Raw genomic sequence first — 20,816 nt, forward strand, 5'->3', positions numbered from 1 at the left:
CTGAGGCCAGCGTGATCGGATAATGAGGTTCGTTGGAATGACCCCTATACGCCAGGAGTGGCCACTGAAAGCGCGGAGGCCGGAGGTCCAGGTCGTAACTCGAGACACAAATTGCTGCGACAAACCAGACAAGGGAGGATTTGTATACAAGAGAAGCCAAAGAACAGAGGAGACACTGTCAGATTCAGGAGAATGCCCCATTCCAGAGAGAGAGAACGAGACTTACTGTGTATGCCTGGAGCTGCAGCTACTTTGATTGTCAGGACGCTGGTAAGCGAGGCTCAGGAGAGAGAGCCAGCACCTGCCAGAGCTGCGCTTGTGAGCGCGTGCAGCCTAACTTTGCCGAAACGGACCAGGACTGCACTTCACCAGTTCCAGGATTCATTCTGCCGGAGCAGGTAAGCTGAGAACTGGGCCTACCAGGGCCCGGGGGATATACCGCCTTTGGTTTTTACAACCCTCCTTGCCTTGAACGCTAAGGGACTACACCTTATTGACCATGGGTGTTGCTGCATGTGAGTGGGGAAATAACAGTACACCCTTTAGATGGGAACGTGGTTGCCCGGGGGTGGCCTAACAACTACTTTGGTGCCTACCTCAAGGGAGGGACTTTGTTATTATTTATTGAATGTGGTTTACCTTTGCATGTAGAATTAGAATTAAATACTTCTTTTAAACAAAATAAGTATTTGACTGGACATTGATTTATTGTGTGCCTGTTGAGTTACGAGTCATGTTCACTGATCTGTATCTACACTTCCCATCGAGGAAGTCTGGACTGCTCGCACTACGTTACCTAACTGACAGTGAGATTCAGCAGGGGGTGCTTGACCCAGTTGAGGGGGATCCATAGTAGGGCGGGCACCGGGACATAAGGAGTAAACGGCCTCAATCACCTCGGTTGTGCCCACTAACCCCTGTTGACCATTTGGCCCTCTTAACGGGGTTCTGACACCTCTCTATTAACCTCTTCTCTTCTTTCTGTTAAACAAACAAAAGATATGATCTGTACACTGCATTCTACCATTTTTTTTTTAATGAATAAATAAGCCTGCTCAATGACAAACAACTTACAAGCCTTTGTCAAACCTATCCAAAGAACAGAGTACTCCTCATGAGTGGTATTCCTTCCTGCATTCGTACTCCAATGATTCTCAAAAAGAAGGTTAGAAGTTTATTTTTAAACAGCAACAAATGTTAAATCCAGAGTACCATTCACAAAACTGTTTTAGAGTAAGGTCTGATAAGGGAAAATCTCGATAATACATTTTCACTTGTAAAACATATGCTAACTTTTCCACAGGGAAGTAGATGAACGGTCTAAATATTTTCATGGTCAGACAGAGTGGAGTGGTGTGGCTCACTGGTTAGAGGCGGCAGACCCAAGAGCAGAAGTCGGCCCGGGACCAGGGTTCAATTCCCGACGCGGCAGGGTCGTGGACCAGGGTCAGCGGACTCGACAATTCTCGCCTCGGTGCCTACTCTAACCTGGGGTCCCACTCGGCAACTCTGGGCATTAGCTTGCCTAATCTCCACAACGGCCCCAACAACGCCGGGGATGCCTGGCTCCACCTTGGGGATTCCCAGTAGGGACCATCCCACAGGGAAAGCCAGGACGGGTTCCCCAGCGGTATACAGCGCCGGGACGCCCCTTTGCTGGGGCAGCTGTGCGCTTTACAAGTATACAACATTTAACATTTAACAGACAAGTGCAGTGGGGCTTCCTTTTTATTCCGGATCACTGTGAGGACCGGTTCAGATGAGGTCTGGATTTACTGAGGAGCCTCTGTTTTTGCCATATTGTTTTCCAATTACCAGGACATAAGCTTTGACATTGCTACATTTTGTATCCTAATTTTCGTTGTCTAGGGGTTAACAAACTCACGCTCTTAATTTATATAATTTTAATTTGATTCTAGAGTTTATTCCTCACAAGGACTTAATGGTTGTCTATTGCTGCTCGTTAGTATGCCTAACCCCCCCCCAAACTACTTTGTACTTTTCTAAATTATATCAATTCATAAATGTGACATATGAAGACTGTACCATTTCAAAGAACTTTGTAAAGGGCTAACATTCAATGTGCACTAGACATTCCAAAAAATGAACAGATTCCTGCAAGATGTTTTTCTAGGGCTGTGGAGATGTCCTCGCGTATTGTTTCGGAATGAGGCATTCTGTCTGTTGATTTTTGATCAATCATATGTTTTATTCCAAGATACCAGTTTTTGTTTTTCAAAGTCACAAGCTCTCATTTTTGCTCAATTGCACAAAAGTACTTTGTGTGGAACATTACCTTCCTTGGAGTCTTCCTGGGCATGGGTTCCATGGGTATTCAAATACAATCTGCCACACAAAACCAGATAAATTCAATCCCTCACCTGATTCAACTTGGTTACAAGATATCATCAGCATGTTCAGATTCCAATTCTGGTTGTGGGTCTGGTCAGTACTACATGAGGTACTTCTCTTTTGGAATTTGGGGATGCCCCCTTTTCCGTTTTAATACTCCTGTCTGGATTTCTTCCTGACACCTATCCCCAGCTATTTTACCAAATGTTAGAAGGAAATTTGCTTTCTTTCACATTGGTGACTTGTTATACTTCTCCATTGATACATATGATGACGTAGACAGTTTATGTGCTAATGGTTTGGGACTTATGATTAACTTCATTAATCCGAGTTCAAGTCTTCCCCTTCACATTTTTTGGATTACTGCTTTACCTGGTGCCACACTTGTGACAGAAAATGTTAAGTATCAAATGGGTAAGCCTGTTTTTCTCAGAACTTGGGTATAATATATTACATTGTTATATTGGTTCTGCTGGGTTGCACTGACAATATAATACCTTACGGTGTTAAATTGTCCTATTCACATGTAGTCCTAGTATCCCACAGAATTAGGGTCGAGGTACTGATCATTTATTTGTTTAGCTGATTAAACAGCTTAGGCGGATCTAGCCGACTGTGGACTACTGGAAGCAAAGACCTACCACAACACATCTAACCAAACCCCCATCTCTAGCAAGCACCTAGTACTTGGGGTCAGTGTAGCTACTACTTTGCTAATGCTGTGTTTTCATTCCCTGCTCAGTTATTGGCATTTTATGTAAGAAGCTGTTACTTTTTGGACTTAAAAAATAACAAAGCTCACTAGAAAGAACATTTATACCTGAAGAGGAACAAAGCTGAGCAGCTAACGGTTGATGTTCTGCAAAAACAGCCAGCAGTCGTACAGTGAAATGGGCAGCAGACAACGGTGCCTCAGGACACAAACACCTTAGCAGCACTGGACTAGTGAGAAAACTCTGAAAACTAAACAAAGAAGATACAAATGTGACTTTAAACTTTGTTAACTGCATAGGTGTTAATACAACTAATTGTTTACAAAGAATTTGTATTTGCACAATTCCAAACAACGTCTTTAGTGCTTGGGGGAGGGTGCAGAGCAATGTGAGCTCTCTAATTTTCCAAAAGATTTTTCAGCATTTGCAGTCAAACGTCTGCTGACATAGCCAGACACATTCAACATTTCCCTTCCTTAGCTCTAGCAGACTTACACCAAAGCTGTTCCTAGACACTGCGCATGCTAGAACTATTTTGGGTGACGTGCAAAGAAGGAAAACTGCTACCCCTAGAGTGTGAAGAAGGAAAGAGATGAATTTTAGAAAGGCTGCTTTATTAGGGAGAAAACATGTTGCACCTATGGGTCAATAAAGCAGGGCCTCAGATAATAGGAAACAGCACCAGAAAAAGAAGGAGGGAAAATCAAATTGGACTCTGGTAGGATAGAGGGGAGTTGCAGAGATTACTACAGCAAAAAGGGCACTAATGAAGACAGGCCAAGGGACTTGGCAAGAGAGAAGGGACATAGAAAGCAACTTGTTCTGAGCAAGCAAAAGCCCCATCCAACCACATGCGTCCTATTATCTGGCACACACGCACACAGTAACACTGAAGTCCTAGCACCTGCGTCCAGGTTATTTATACGCTTAACGCTTATTGTAGATGGTGACATCTAAACAATGAGTAATGGGATAGGGGAAGGTAAATGGGCTGAAGACAGGTAAATGAGACACACTGGAGGGGAGAGAGAGACAGGAAAAGAGGAGCAGGGAGCAGAAATGAGATGCAGGCAATTGGACAGGGAGAGACAAGCGTGACAGGAGCAAATAAATCCATCATTGCTAGCACTGTGCTCCAGCTGCTCGGAGCATCACTTACGCATGCATATCCAGTTCAGCGAAAAGCAGCATGGCCTGTGTTCAACAGTAAAGATGGCGTTCTAAAACAGCAGAGAATCATTTCTATAAGGAGGATCAATGCGCTTTCACTGCACTACATGAACCCTTCACAACGCACTGCAAGCTCATTTGGCAACATAAAGATACTTTTTGGGTCCAGCTATATTGTGCAGAGTAGTTAATTTCTTGAAAAAGTATACTTCAATAGTTCTCTCCCCTTAGCACTATCACTCTACAATGACAATACATAAAACTAAATGATACTGTGAAGTGCTCAGCTGGGTAATCATAAAATAGTAATGTATAGAATTAGTCATGGTAGTCTGTAATTAGGTAAGGAGGATCTGCAGCAGATGGTTCAAACTATATAACGCTAAATGCATTTCCCAGCCAAAATATTCTTTTTCCTGCACTTTACTATGCAAAGTTATGTCTAATGATGCTAGTTTCAACATGTTGTGGGTTGATATTAAATGTCAGCTTTGCAGTAAGATTTCCTAATCTTTACTCTCGTGTAGTTCTTAAAAATACATAGGATCTGTGCTTTTGTTGCACAACATAAACTAAGGGCTTGGTGTCAAGACTGCTTCCGACACCTCAGCAGGATATGTTGGCCTATAGACCAGGTAACTCAGTCACTAAGCTCACTTGTTCTCAGAGAAATAAACAGATTAAACTTTGGCGATGCTTTCGAAAAGTATTTATTCAACCAGTGTCATTCTAGTATAAAACATATGTGCTGCAACAATCAGTAGACAGAGGCAAACGTAAGAGATTACAAGCACTAAGAGAGTAAATAATAGATATATGTCTACAATGGCGCTAAAGCAATGAATATATGTAGTCTACCAGATTACAATAGCACAACTACTTCATGTGATCTGACCTTTGTCTGACTTTACCACAAATATTTAAAATGAGATTGTCTTGGCATTATGCTATTGCCCTCAAATCTCACCAAAACTCCACCTACAAACAACAGTCTACAAACCTAGATCTGTATAAATCCATAGCAGCGCAACATTTCCTTTCCTTAAACATATAAGTATTCTGTTGCACAAACGTTTTCTGGCCCTCTTGTCTATGGTTGGATATTCCATAAGTTTGGAGGAAGGAAGAGAGGAGGTACAGTAGTTCCTGGTCCACAGCACTGCCAGAAAGAAATATTTGATGGATAAACAAAAAAGTGATCACCTTTTGGATTCTTATAGAAACCAACGTTTCAACAACATATTCATTTACTGCTGTTTTCAAGGTCCTCACGTGTAAAAAAGTGTTAACATATCACTTGGGAAATATGGATCAAACATTTTTGATAAAAGTGACAACTGATCTGACCATCTTTCGAACTACTGTATTCAAACAAACAAATGGCACATTTCTAAGAAGGAGCAGTGTGGAATGTCACAGAAGACATTTGATGTTGCTGTATTTCCAATATAAACACAATAGAAGGACGAAATGGCTTTACTGTGACTAGGTTATTTGTTTTACTATCACAAGTGATTGGTATCATGCCACCAAGTGCCTGGTCAAGATACTGCTTACAAAACCTACAAACTAAAGCTGTGTGCAAAGGGTCACTATGAACACATGCTTATTGTGGCTACTTTCTTTTCCATGGCCTGCTATGCATCCTCATCAGTTGATCAAGGCAAAAGCTAATGAACGTGGCTTCTTTACCGATATAGAAGAGTTGGCAGGAGAGCACTGTCGATAAAGGAGACCTTGGATTAGTGATTGTAGAAAATGCCCCATTTTGACATGGCCACCCCCACTTTTTACCTAGCATCTGATGCAATTTTGACAGAAGTGCACTGGGTTGCTGCTATCCAGGCCCCCAGTTCCAGATCTCTTTCCCTAGAATTATATAATTGTGCCCCAATTGCCAAGACCTTTAGCACCCCTCTAAGCCCCTAGTAAATGGTACCCCTGGTACCTAGGGCATGGGTACTAAAGACGATCCCTAAGGGTTACAGCACATATTGTGTCTCCCTAAGGAACCCCTCATCACACGTATGCAGACTGCCATCACAGACTGCGTGAAATAGTGCAGACAATGGTGAAGACACGACATGGCACACATTCTGCGTCCCATGCCTACAGACACTGCATGTAATATCTGTAAGTCACCTCTACAGCAGGCCTTACAGCCCTAAGGCAGTGTGCATTATATTACCTGTGTGGACATTTCTGCATGAGCAGATATGCCCCTGTGATGTCCAAGTCGATTCTTGGACATTGCAAGTAAACAGGGAAGCCATCTTAAGTATATGTACTGTGCACTGGTGAGTACAGGTTTCCCAGCTACATGATGACTTCACTGAAACTAAAGGTGTTTGGTATCAAACACCTCATATTGACAAACCCACAATGATTCCAGGGATGGATTTATTAATGCATGCACCCAGAGGGTGTACCTTAGAGGAACCCCCTGAAACCAATTATTCCTCTAGTGTGAGGGCCGACTGGTACAGTCCAGCCTGCCACCACAGACACGCTTCTGACTCCCTTGGAGGTGAAAGCCTAGCTCTCAGAGGTCATGAACAATGCCTGCTCTGGCAGGAGGCATTTACACTTCTTCCAGCATGACTAGGTTAGAGGCTTCAAAGTCTCTGCCACCTTTGATATGCGACCCCAGCTTTCCCCAGACCTAGTAGATGCCACCCCCTGCCCCGAGGCCCATTTGGCACCAGGACAGGCAGGAAATTAGTTAAGCAATGAGGCGTGGAGCACACTCAGGTCAGACGCACCCCTAAGCGAGCTGCTTGATATGCCCCACTCTAGGAAAAGTCTGCCATCTTGGTGATGGCAGAATTAGGAACACTGGGACAGGGTTATGTCCACTTCCCACAGGTGGTCATATAGTGGGCATAGTGACCCCAGGGATAAGTAGCTCATTCACTGCTACTCTACACTCCCCTAACATCCCTAAAATGAGTATTTAGGTGGGCCCCTGGCTCTAGAACTTTAGATTCACCCGACTAAGAAGAAAAGGACACCGAAGAGCTGCTCAAATAAAGAATTGAAGATTGCTGTGGACCTTTGGTGCCAAACCCTGCCTACCCCTCCAGACTCGACAATTTCAAAGACCCGGCTCATCCTGCAGCTAAGCATCCCCCAAAAGCCTCAGAGGGTTGCCTGTACTTCGAAAACCATGCATCATCTCCCTTGGAGTGGAGGATTCACTTTCCTGCATCCTGCAGGCATCGATCGCAACAACAGATTCCAAAAAGCTGCTGATCACCGGGTCCACTGACATAGTAGCTGCCCAGGAGGAGGGCAGCATACTCAAAGAGGTCAGATCGGTCTCCTTGCCAAGTTTGGAGACGCCAGGACCCCTACGAGCCTCCCCTCACCCACACCTGGGGTACAGTAAAAGTAAAGTAAAGTCCACATTTGTAAAGCGCACAATCACCCGTAAGGGTCTCTAGGCGCTGGGGGCCGTCGGGAAGATTAAGCGAGCTATTGCCCAGAGTCACATGGTGCTGGGCTAACCTGCCGCCGGAGCCGGGGATCGAACCGTGGTCCCCAGATTCCAGCGTCAGTCGCCCTGGCCGCGGCGCCACACCTCTCCCGATGCAGGACTCCTAGACGGGACCAAAACTTGTCCAATCCAGACTCCAACGATCCGAAGACCGACCAGCCGATGAGGGACGTCAGCTCTGCAGAGGCCAGCACAGAGAGTGGCTCAGCTGTCCAGATTTTCCCTCCTTTCTTTTCTGGTCCAGACCGAGAACTGGGACCGCCTATGATGCACAAGAGTTAGTCAACCAAAATGCTCTGCATCGGAGCTCCACGGCCGGGTCCAGGAACACTGACAGCTTCCCCTTGCTCCCGTGTCTCTCACAGACTGCGCCTCCCATTGGGAGCTCCTGGACTTGTCCCAAAGTCCGCCTTTGCAGCCTATTTCTAGGTGGCTCTCCTCTTTGCCAATGGTGTAGCGCCAAAGGCTACCAACTCGACCAGCACCTCTGCACTCAGAGACACCAAGGCAGGTAAAACCACACTGCTGGTGGAACATGGGACCTTGGCCCCCCAACATCTCCAGACCTAAAGAGGACTCTAAATCCTATAGCAAATACCTGTAATGCAGTACATTTTCTTTTCTCCATAAGAAAAGCATTACCGCGTTAAAACTCACTGTTTGCAACATAGCTAAAAACTGTATATTGCAAGTAAAATTTATTAGGCAAGTAGAAAAACGACGCGTTTCGCCATTACGGCTTGCTCACGCTCACCAAACATTTCAAATCGCCATCTTAAATACACAAACATGTAGAGTCATCACAGTGCAAAAATTTAATGATCTCGGACATTTTGGCATGGACCTCTGGCAATGGTAGTTCTACTCCAACATAACAATCACCACATCCAATGTGCGTATGATTATATATTCATTTATCATTTTCTTTTTTATATATTTTTTATTTTTCAATTTACGCACACTTTAAACATTATACATTTTTCATCATTAATTAAATTTCCATTAATTCATGTCAATCACAGATATACAGTATCCAATACATTTCGTTATCTTAGTTATAATTATATAAAAGAAACGCCATACCCCTAGCAATTTCAACTTCAACTTCAGCCTAGTCCCTCCTTCCATCTCCTTATAGGATCCCATATTCTCAAGCCCATCGTTTTCCCTCTCCTTCCTTTTCGGGCATATATATTCTTCTCCATATTGTATGCCGCTAGTAAGTTAGCCAGCCAGCACTGCATTGACGGTGGGTTCTTATCCAGCCAGGCCCTAGCTATTGTTAATCTGTATACCGCCATTGCAACAAACATGAACTCCCGCTGTACACCATCCTTATCCATGCCAACCCCTAATAAAATCCAAGACGGAGTAAGCTTGATTTGGATCCCTAATGCTCTACCCAGAAACCCCTCAATATCTCTGACCAACGTATGGAGTTGCGGACAGGTGGCAAATATATGTATACTATCAGCTTCAGCGGCATTAACCTAGGACAGGTAGTACCCGTGGTACCTCCCCATTGTGCTATCCTGGCTGGAGTAAAGTAAAGTGAATATATGGTTTTGTAGTGCTGAGATTGGAGGGGGGATGCACACAATATCGTTCAACCTAAATCAAATGATTCCTGGAACCACCCCATTTCCCCACCTGTTTCCTCCGCCCATCTATGACTATATTTTTCTAAATCATCGGTTTTCTCCTTTACCAGGCTTGCATAAAGAGAGCGAATAGTTCGATCCCCTGCTATTCTTATTTTTTCCAAAATGTCATTCTTGTTAAATCCTGCTGGTCCTCCTTGTTTACTGGCTAGAAAACTCCTGATCTGGAGATACTTAAAAAAATCTCTATTGCTCATATCATATTTATTTCTAAGATCCGCAAACTGTACCATCCCCTCCTAGTTCAATACATCGCCAATTTGTACAATATCAGGGTTGATAGGCCCTCGGGTAGAGGGGGCGGACTAGCTATTATTTTTAAGGAAGGGTGGCACTTCGCCTCTGAGCAACCTGCTGCAGGGGCTGATGGTGAAGTTCTCCACTTCTCCCTTATTATCACTCCCCACTTTACCTTGGGGGGTTCACTGATTTACAGGCCTCCGGGCCATGCCAGTCATTTTATTGACACCCTGGAAGAATGTATAGTGCCACGGGCCCTAAGCTTTCCAAAATTTCTTCTGCTCGGCGACTTAAACATTCATGTAGATGTCTCTGACTCTCTCGAAGCTCGCCGGCTGGGGGAAGTCTTGGACCTTGCACAGCTTAAACAATGGGTGGCCTCGTCGACTCACGTTGGAGGTCATCTTTTAGACGTAGTCTGTTCCAACTTTCCCATTGAGTCTCTAAGCTTAGAGAAAGTAACGTGGTCGGATCATGATCTTGTCAGGTTCTCGTGGGAGGTGGAGGGTGTAGGTCGATCAGCATCCGCATCTCCCACGAGTCATACCCAGAAGGTCAATCTGGTCGCGTTCGGCCATGCTCTTTCCAGAGCTCGCCCTAAGCTTACTTTTGCGGTGGATGAGGCGCTTAGTGGTTTCAATGGGTGGTTGCTGCAGGCGGCTAATGCATCTATGAAACGTACTACGGTGTCCAGGCTCTGCCGCACCCCCTCCCAGCCCTGGTTCGCTCCTGAGCTGAGGGAGTTGAAATTGAGGTGTAAAAAGCTGGAGCGAGCTTGGAGACTTGGGTATAGTTCGGAGTCAAAGTCCGCCTTACGCACAACCCAAAAAGACTATGCCACTATTAAGATAGCCAAAGGGAATTACTAAGCAGGGAGAATTGCCAAAGCAGAAAATAACAGTAGAGAGATCTTCTCTATTGTTAAAAGCTTTGTATCCCCTGCTGCTGACACTGCCATACTCCCCTCCTCGGCGCAATGGTGCGAGGACCTGTCTGATTTCTTTATCAACAAAATAACTAGGATCCAACAGGACTTACTTTCAGCGCTATCAGCGGATTGCTCAGTGGCTGGCCCTCCCTTTATGCCATGCCCCTGTGATTTGCAACAGTTTACGGACTTTTCGCTGGTCGCGGACTGTGATGTACTGCCTCTCCTCCAATCTCTTAAGTCGGGCTCTCCCTCTGACCCTTGCCCTGCCCGGGTGCTTTCAGAGGTGGCAGCCATTGTCTGTAGTGAGGTCACCCACATAGTGAATCTCTCTCTATCTTCTGCTGAGGTTCCTCTTAGTTGGAAGCGGGCAAAGCTTTTGCCGCTTCTGAAAAGACCTGGGCTCGATGCTACTGTTCCTGGGAACTATCCTCCCATATCACTTTTGCCAGCACTGGCCAAAATATGTGAGAAGGTGGTCTTTCATCAATTGGAGAGCTTTGTGGAGACCTCTAATGCTCTCCATCCAGCTCAATCAGGCTTTAGGGCGGCCTATAGCACGGAGACAGCTTTGGTTGAGATGGCGAAATCGATCCGGGAATGTTTGGACGGAGGCGGAAGAGCGGTCCTGATTTTATTGGACCTCTCTGCCGCGTTCGATACCGTTCCATACGAGCTCCTTCTCGCCAGGCTGTCTGCTATTGGCATTGGTGGAGGTGCCCTGGCCTGGTTGTCCTCATTTATATCTGATAGGACACAACAGGTCTGGATGCCGCCCCACGCCTCCGAACCCAAACCACTCCTCACCGGGGTCCCACAAGGATCTACCCTTAGTCCCCTACTGTTCAATATTTACATCACTCCCCTGGTTTATCTAGCGGAACAGTACAGGGCTAAGGTTATAGGGTATGCCGACAATACACAGCTGCTGTTTACCTGGCCAGATGATCATCTGGATACTACAACAGTTCAGCTGTGTTTGTCCTCAGTCTTTCGCTGGTTAACTTTGGCCCAGCTGAAATGCAATGAGGACAAATCTGAGGTGCTTTTCTTTGGTTCTTTCCCCCCCAATTTCAGGAATTCGTTGTGGCCCCCGAACATTCCCAGCCCCAAGGTGATGGGTGGCCCCGCGAAAAATCTTGGCATCTGGTTCGGTGAGGACCTACGATTTGAGGACCACATAAAGAAGCTATCTGGGACTTGCTTTGCCACGCTGAGAATGTTACGCAGATTCTTTCCTCTGCTTCCTAGAGAAGCAAGGGAGACGGTTGCTCGCGCACTCATCCTGGCAAGGCTGGATTATGCGAACGCCCTGTTTAGCGGTATCCCAGCTTACTTGGTTAAACGCCTGCAGGTCATTCAGAATGCCGCGGTCCGTCTCATATTCAACGTCCCGAGATGGAAGAGTGTTCGCTCACATATGTGTAATCTTCACTGGTTGCCAGTATCACAACGCATCCTGTTCAAATCCTTAGTGCTCTCGTTTAGAGCAGTCCACGATCAAGGACCTGCTTATTTGAAGAAGAGATTCACCTTTTATGCCCCCACACGAGCTCTCAGATCATCCACTTCGTTTAAAATGACCCATCCTTGCTTTAAGCGAACTAGACTTGGGGGCCAGTCGATAGCTGTAGTTGCTGCCCGTGCCTGGAATGCTCTTCCTCTTCACTTGCGTTCCATGCAAGGTGTTGCCCAGTTTAAAAAAAATTCGAAAACCCACCTGTTCAGGAGTGTGACATAAGTTGCTTTCTTTTCGTTTGTTCTCCTCTGCTTCTTCCCAATCGCGCCAGGATACTCCCAAGTAACAGAGCGCGTTACAAATATTTCCAGAGGGAATTACCTGTTTTTATACAATCTAACATACCGATTGTATCTCCCCAATTTGGACTTTTTCAGAAAAACATTCCATACTTTAACAGCAGCCAAAATTGTCTTGAACCTCGTTCTTTTGAAGTATCCATAGTCTATGCAGTTTAAAAATCAATTTCCAACATCCAACCCTACTACAGCTGTATATACTTTCGTGGAGAAACTATTAACTCTTGGGTCACAATCATTTCCGCCTATTAACCCCTGCATATATTGCAAAGCGGCTGCCATGTAGTAGAGTCTAAAATCCGGGGCACCCCACCCACCCCTCTCTCTAGGTAGGGACATAAATCTGTAGGCCCTGCGTGTCTTGCCCTGCGCCCAGATGAACCTATTACAAATAGCCTGCAGAGTGTTGAACCAGCTGGCCTCAAAAAATAAGGGGATTGATCTAAAAAAATAAAGAAACTTGGGAAGGATCACCATCTTAATTACATTGGTGCAACCCACCAACGACAAATGCAACTTATTCATCCTCTCCAAATCCGTTTTTACTTGCATCATTAAGGGGGTCATATTGTTTCCCACCACCTGATCCAAATTTGCTGATATTGCCACCCCAAGTATATTGCTGAACTAACAACCCTATCATCATTACAGTTCAAATAGCTATTCTCAACAATCTGCGTTTTAGACCTATTCAAGCTGTATCCGGAAACCTGTCCAAAACAATAAACCTCTGCTTCCGTCGCCCTAATTGCAGCTATGGGATTGGGTGTCAAAATGGCCACATCATCCGCGTATGCCAGTGTTTTTACCCTGCAGCCATTTATGTTCATTGCCGGTATCCCTGGATTTCTTTCTAATCTGCGCAGATCGGGGTCCAAATATAGCGCGAATAGTAGGGGAGATGATGGACAACCCTGCCTGGTCCCTCTGCTGATTCTAACAGCTGTCGAATGTCCCCTATTAACTCTAATCTTGGCCGTTGGATTTTTGTATAGAGTCTGTATAGCTCTTATGAAGCCTTCCCCTATGCCGCTCCAGCTCATGACCGACCATAAGTAACCCCAGGAGACCCTATCAAACGCTTCCTCTGCGTCTAAAAACAGCGCTGCCATAGGGTCTCCTAGGGTACTTGCTGCGTCAAACATAGTTATTACTTGTCTGACATGCTGTGTTGTCCCTTTTCCCGGGATGAACCCATGCTGGGAAGGGCAAATCAAACTTTCAACAACCGTTGATAATCTTTTAGCCAGCATTTTTGAGTATATCTTCACATCCAAATTCATCAGAGTGATCGGGCGGTATGAGCCTGGGCCGGTCGCCAGTTTCCCTTTCTTTGCAATGACTATGATGTCGGCCCCTCCCCAGGATTCAGGTACCAATTCCCCCTTCTGTGCCAATAGCATGATATTAAACATGTCCCCCATAAGTATTGTTTGAAATGTCTTAAAGAATTCCAGCGGAATCTGGTTCGGACCTGCAGCCTTCCCCGAAGGTAGGCTGCCTAGCGCCGAAACAAACTCCTCTAGCTGAAATGTAGCATCTAGTTGAGCCTTGTCATCCAGAGAGAGCTTTGAAGGGAGTACCTCACTCAGATATCCTTCTATGTCCACCACCCCCCGTGTTATCTGCAGCATACAGATCTATATAAAATTGTCTGAATATTTCCCTTATCTGATCTGGTTCTCGAACAGTGTTTCCTCGTGCATCTATGATCTCCTTAATATCTGCTGCCGCTCCTCTCTGCCTAGTCCGAACAGCTAAGATATGGCCCACCCGTTCGCTAAGCTCATAAGTGCTCTCCTTTTTGGCAAAATACTTTTCAGTTGTTTTCTTGGCGATCCCTTCCAGCGCCTCTGCCCTTAGTGCTATACCCTTAAGCAGTATCGGATAGAACGGGGAATGTTGTCTAATAGCAATTGCTAACTCTTCTTCAACTCTCTGTTACGCATCTCTTCTGCCTTCAGCTTCTCCCTCCTCTGTCTTGAAAAAACAAAACTCATTGTCTCCCCTCTGACCCCGGCCTTAAACGTATCCCACACTACCCCTGGGAATGCGGTCTCCCTGTTTATATCCCAAAAGCTCTTGATCCAGCTTGCCATGGCTGCTCTATATTCCTGATCCTGCGGCAACGCCCTTTCAAACGTCCATTGTATCTCTTTCCTTTGAACCTGACCCAGTTTAACTGTTAATACTAACGGGCTGTGATCCGATATGATACGTGGGTGCCTTTCTATTTATGACCCTGTTACCAAACTATTTGAAATTAAAAAATAATCCAGTCTAACCAGTACCTGGTGGGGAGCTGAAAAAAAAGTGCTACCATCTAAATATGGGTGCCATTTTACCCATGGATCCACCAAAGCATTATTTAACACCAACTCTGACAGTGCTCTATAGGTTTTTTTCTTCCTACCTAAATATTGGCTCCCAGGTTGCGAAAATGAACTAACTGGGTCATGCAAATTAAAATCACCACAGCATATGATTGGTTCAGGCCATTGTGCCAATTACACATCCAGATACTGAAAGACATCCGGGTCATCCTCTGTGGACCCATAGATTGAAACCAGCGTAATTGTCTCCTCTTTAAAGACTATTTCCAGCAGTACCCACCTCCCCCATTGGTCTTCTTTTTTCCTTTTCACCACCGTGTCTTTATTTCTACCCAACACTACCACCCCTCTAGTTTTTGTCCCTTGGTTAGTTTTTGCTAAGACTACAAACCCCAGCTGCTCCATAAGATATGCCTTGTTACCTTCTATGTGAGTTTCTTGTAAACAAACCAGGTCCAACTGCAAAGTGTTCAGAAGTGCAGCCACTCTATGTCTTTTATTTATTTCGTTCAGCCCGCATACATTTATTGAGGCTATTCTACACGCCATCTGGGTTGATTCTGTAACCAACAACTACTGATCCGCTAGGTAGAGAATACGACTGTTGATACCATGCATTTCCTTCCGTGTCCTGTATATCTTGTACATATGTTGCCATATTTCCTACCCAAGTGTGCTGTGCCAAGCTCAAATCACCATACCGTCGTGAACCCTTTCTCCCCCCCTGCCCTCCCCCGCCCTTCGCACTCTTTTACCTTCCCCCCAGCCCCCTACCCCCGTTCCCTTACAGTCAAATAGGTCGTGAGACCTATGTGTGACTGCATCAAATTGTGCAAGTCGCTTCCCTCCACTGCTTCATTCTATCCAATGCTGTGTTGTGTTACTCCATTTTCAAAGTTTACCACAACCAAAAAAACCACAAAGAAAAGAGAACACTTAAACCCTACAACTAGTATGAAGGATTCGTCAGTCCTACCCCTGATACAGCTTTCTGCTTCTTAATCTCATCTAGAAAGTGCTGGGCTTTGATCTCTGAAGAAAACATCCAGACCTTCCCTTTTACCACAACCTTAAGCCTTGAAGGATACAGGAGATATGCTTCTGCCCCTATGGCCTGAAAGGGTGCTATCATTTGCCTCAATTTCCATCTGCGCTCAACAGTGGTGTGGCAAAAGTCGGGACTGGTAAAAAACGTGACACCCTGAAATGAACGCCTACTGTCTGGCCTTGCTTTATCTATGATCTCTTGCCTTAACAAAAAATTCCCTATGTTGACAAGAATTGCCCTAGGTAATGCACCCTGACCTCCTGCGGCCTGCCCTTTCTTTAACACAAAGGGCAACCGATGTGCCCTCTGCACCTCTTTCCCACTGCCACTGGGATTCTGGAAAGGCCCCCTTTAACAGGTCTACAACAAATTGCCTTACATCCTGCCCTTCTGTCCCTTCTGCCACACCCAAAATTCTGACATTGTTCCGTCTCTGCCTATTCTCAAAATCTTCCATCTTCCAGCGCAGGTCCTCCGCCATCTTCTCATGTTCGGTTTTAAATGATTGCCAGCTCCCAACATCGTCCTCCAATTTTCCTGTACGCTCTTCTACCTCCGTTACTCTGCCCACAACTTCTTTATACAGTTTATTTACTTTCCTAAGGGATCCTTGAATTTTCTTAGTGGCCTGCCTTGCTCTGGGGGGCGCAAGATGGCCGCTGAGGAGTTGTGCTGAGAAGTCGCACCACTTCCCTCTCCTGCTTATGCTCGATATGGTATGCTTAAGACGCTGTGGACCCTAGATGGCTGGTGAACACTGGTGGCAGCAAGGACTGAAAGAATATATACGCCTTATAAAGCAGTTTTCCAGGGTTGGACTAAGCTGGGACTGGTTGAGAAAGAAGCTTGTACGGTGGGATGGCGTTGTAGACTGCGAAAAGAATCAAGGGTTGGTCTTCAAGATGCCCCCTCGGCCTGCTAAGCAGGACAAACTGAAAGAAATGTCCGATTTATCGACACCAAAGAAGGCAGTGACGGCGGCTACACCGAGCACCGAAGCAGGCATTGGAAAGGCTGGGAAGGCTCTGGGGGAGATACGCAAGGTCCCGGCTATCCCGGCTCCCCCGGCAAAAAGAAAGACAGAGCTTCCCGGCAAGATAGCGGAGGCGGCGGGAAGCGCTCTGGCTAATACTGCAGAATATCGAAACCAAAAAGCGGTCAAAGCAGATAAAACAGCGAAAGGAGCAGATGCCCCGAAAACTAAAGACTTAGGGATGCGACAACCTACCCTCAATGAAGTGTTCTCCGCGAAGGTCCCCGGGCAGTCCGAAGGAGTACAGGAGCAGTTGGAGGCCGGTGGAAGCGTCCTCGAGGACACTGCGGAAGCAGCAGTAAACGCGGGGCATCAGGTTGCTAGGCAACGCTTGGATCCCGTGGATCCCGTGCGATGTTCAGAAGCGGCGCAGACACCCGGGCAACAGGTTGCTAATGGTAATAGCTCGCGGATAGAGGAAGCACCAGAGGCTCGCACGGCAGGATTAACACCCAAGGTGGCGCAAATAACGGTAGGAGGTACAGACGAGACTCTGGGGGACACAGACCAGGGGAATGCGGATATGCTGGGGGGTTTGCTGTTAATGGAAGCGGAGATGATTTCCCAGAAGCAGACAAACAATATCTGGGGCAGCAGGGATAGTTTGACTGGCAAAAGCAATCAGGGGAGAACCAGGATTAAGAATCAAACAGAATGGGGTGAAGGTGGCTCAATAGAGGGGGAGTGCTTTTTTTCTGTGAATGAGGACACAGAATCCGAATCTATAACTTCAGGAAGCCTAGAGGAGGAGGAGAAGGGAACAGATTCAGGCTCTGATACTTCTGGAAAAGACTCCACGCAACGAAAAAAAATCCCCAGATCTAGGAGGCGTGCTTCTGGATCTCCATCTCAACCTGAAAGACGTTTAGTATGGGACTATTCGGCTACATCACAGGTATACCAGGATAATGGTGCAGCTGGGGGCCCCTCTTCTGAGGCCCCATTTCGAAGTGACTCTTTTGAAATTCTATTCACCACCCTTAAGCAGATGCAAGCCGAAGCAAGATCATTTATCATTTTCAATGCAGCTGAATTGTGGATTGCGAGAATATCAAAAAATGCAAACCTTTGAAAATTCATATTCAATTGTAAAACATCGTATTAAAATGCCAATACAATTTTAGCCAGCCTAAATTGCATGCTGAATACCTAGTGTGTCATCATAACAGTTTATATGCCATACATAGGACTCCAAATTAACGGTTGTCAGTTGCGTGTCACGTGATATTACACGGTATTGTAAACTAAGCCGTCATTGGTTACCTCCCAAGACTCTGTTATCGGCTTGTTCATTTGTCTCAAAGACTGGGTTGCTAGGAGATCATCCAACATTCGATTACTGTTGCCGTGATTCTGCCCTAGATAGCGGACATCTTTTCCCTCCATGCGCCAGTGGGCAATAGCCAACCTATTAATATTAAGAGTCCAATTTGGCATAATAATCATAAATCCTCGCCCCAGTGGGCATTCATAAACTTCTGATCCACAATCATACAGCATCACAATTGCATTGTCCGTCTAGAAAACAAGTGCCCCCACCTGAAAAAGAGGGCACCATCGCCTGCGGCTCTGTAATGAGGAGCGGCAGGATGAAGCTTAAAGCATCCAAACTTCATGGCTGTAAAGGAGCGCAGGACTCGTCATTTTAATAACAGCGCGCCAAAGCACAAAAAGCAAGCCTACACAAGGCATCAAATTGAAGCATCATTTACCCAAGATTATCGAGGTGTATTTTTCACCACGGACTACAAATCCCATAATTCCAACTTAAGAGGCCACATGCTTGCCTATGGATTTGCCTGATAGAAAATGTCCATAAATACCGTGAAATACATCGAGATTTGACTGGAAGCAGCCCCTGATGACGGGGGTGGAGTCCCCCAGAAACGCGTCGGGCACATTACTCTTTGCAACGTGGAGAAGCGCGCTGAGACATTTCAGCCCGGAGAGGAGAGCCCTGCAGTGTGCCTCTCATGTCACAGGCATCTTGTTTGAATATTTCTACGCGGCAGCCTGGCCGCGGAGAGGGCACCATCGCCTGCGGCTCTGTATTGAGGAGCGGCAGGATGAAGCTTGAAGCATCCAAACTTCTTGGCTGTAAAGGAGCGCAGGACTCGTCATTTTAATAACAGCGCGCCAAAGCACAAAAAGCAAGCCTACTCAAGGCATCAAATTGAAGCATCATTTACCCAAGATTATCGAGGTGTATTTTTCACCACGGACTACAAATCCCATAATTCCAACTTAAGAGGCCACATGCTTGCCTATGGATTTGCCTGATAGAAAATGTCCATAAATACCGTGAAATACATCGAGATTTGACTGGAAGCAGCCCCTGATGACGGGGGTGGAGTCCCCCAGAAACGCGTCGGGCACATTACTCTTTGCAACGTGGAGAAGCGCGCTGAGACATTTCAGCCCGGAGAGGAGAGCCCTGCAGTGTGCCTCTCATGTCACAGGCATCTTGTTTGACCAGGTTAATTACCATTGATATACGAGGAAATGTATAGGTTTTTTAACATTTGGTTGTATACATATATTTATTTATAGTTTGAATTACTTTGGTGTTGGGTTACAGGCCCCGTGTGGACCTGATGTATTTGTTTTAACTCGTTTTAGCACATACATATTTTAAACATGGAAACCTTGGCACTCTAGTAGTGATTTTCAGCATGAATTTGTATGACTAATGCGTGACAATTTCGAAATTAGATGTACCCGTTTAGGATTTGAGGCTATAGTAAAATAGACTGTATAGATCCCTGTATGAGTAGAGATATATTATCCTGTCTCCTCACCAATATTATGAATCAGGACCCCAGCATATTGCAGTATAAGTATTTGCACATTGCCTATTTTGCACATATTGATGCACTTTCAAAGCACTTATGCACTTTAGAAAGTTAGCACGTAGCACTTTATATGTATTTTATGCTGGGATTCCTGAATTGGAAAACAAAACTGTGAAATTTTTCTCACAGTTTTGTAATTATAATGAACGGGGTTTCTTTCTATCTATTTATATTTTATAAGCCTTGAACAATCTGGTCCCACTGGAGGGTGTAAATATGCATGATTAGAACCACATGAACCAGCGTGCATTGCAAAAGAACTTTACAAGAAAAAGGCACACCTGAGAGCAATTTGTTTTGTTTCATAGACACGCCTGGTATCCTGTGGGGACGCAAGCAAGCTACGGATTGTTCAAGAGCCTCTGAGGAAGGAGGGAGACACCCTCTGAAATGCGTCAAGGAGGGAGACACCCTCTGAAACGCGTCAGGCAAAGAAATAATCAAAACGGGATCGTAAGCTGCCTGTTGACAGAAATAAAGGAGCCTCCTTACTTGTGTGTTGTGCGGCCTCATTCTGCTGGGTAGATGTGATGAATATTTGACGCGGTCCCCAGACCGCGGAGGGAGCGCACCATCCAGAAACTGAACGGATGCTTGCAGGGGGAACCCTTCCCCTTGCGCGGAGGCACATGAGGACGTCATTGAACAGGCAAAGTACGATCCGGGGGCCCAATGGAGGGTTAAAAAATATATTTCAAAAGACTTGAACAATCTGGTCCCACTGGAGGGTGTAAATATGCATGATTAGAACCACATGAACCAGCGTGCATTGCAAAAGAACTTTACAAGAAAAAGGCACACCTGAGAGCAATTTGTTTTGTTTCATAGACACGCCTGGTATCCTGTGGGGACGCAAGCAAGCTACGGATTGTTCAAGAGCCTCCGAGGAAGGAGGGAGACACCCTCTGAAATGCGTCAAGGAGGGAGACACCCTCTGAAACGCGTCAGGCAAAGAAATAATCAAAACGGGATCGTAAGCTGTCTGTTGATAGAAATAAAGGAGCCTCCTTACTTGTGTGTTGTGCGGCCTCATTCTGCTGGGTAGATGTGATGAATATATATATATATATATATATATATACACATATATATATATATATATATATATAAAGTTATTTTTTTTTATTGGTTTCGCGTTTCTTCTTGAGTGTTGGTCTCATTTATTGACTGTG

The 20,816-nt window shown here is 45.6% G+C and overlaps 1 protein-coding gene across 2 annotated transcripts in view; it reads right to left on the reverse strand.

The window, feature by feature from the left end:
* ATRIP (ATR interacting protein) overlaps positions 1–20,816 on the reverse strand; it is a 289,338-nt gene that overhangs the window by 100,660 nt on the left and 167,862 nt on the right. For both annotated transcript variants that reach the window (XM_078661380.1, XM_078661379.1), the window contains exon 10: positions 3,173–3,315. In XM_078661380.1, coding sequence (XP_078517506.1) covers positions 3,173–3,315 — 143 coding nt within the window. The remainder of the gene's footprint in view (positions 1–3,172; positions 3,316–20,816) is intronic.

The sequence above is a fragment of the Lissotriton helveticus genome, chromosome 9, assembly GCF_964261635.1.
Source record: "Lissotriton helveticus chromosome 9, aLisHel1.1, whole genome shotgun sequence".
Lineage (NCBI taxonomy): Eukaryota > Metazoa > Chordata > Amphibia > Caudata > Salamandridae > Lissotriton > Lissotriton helveticus.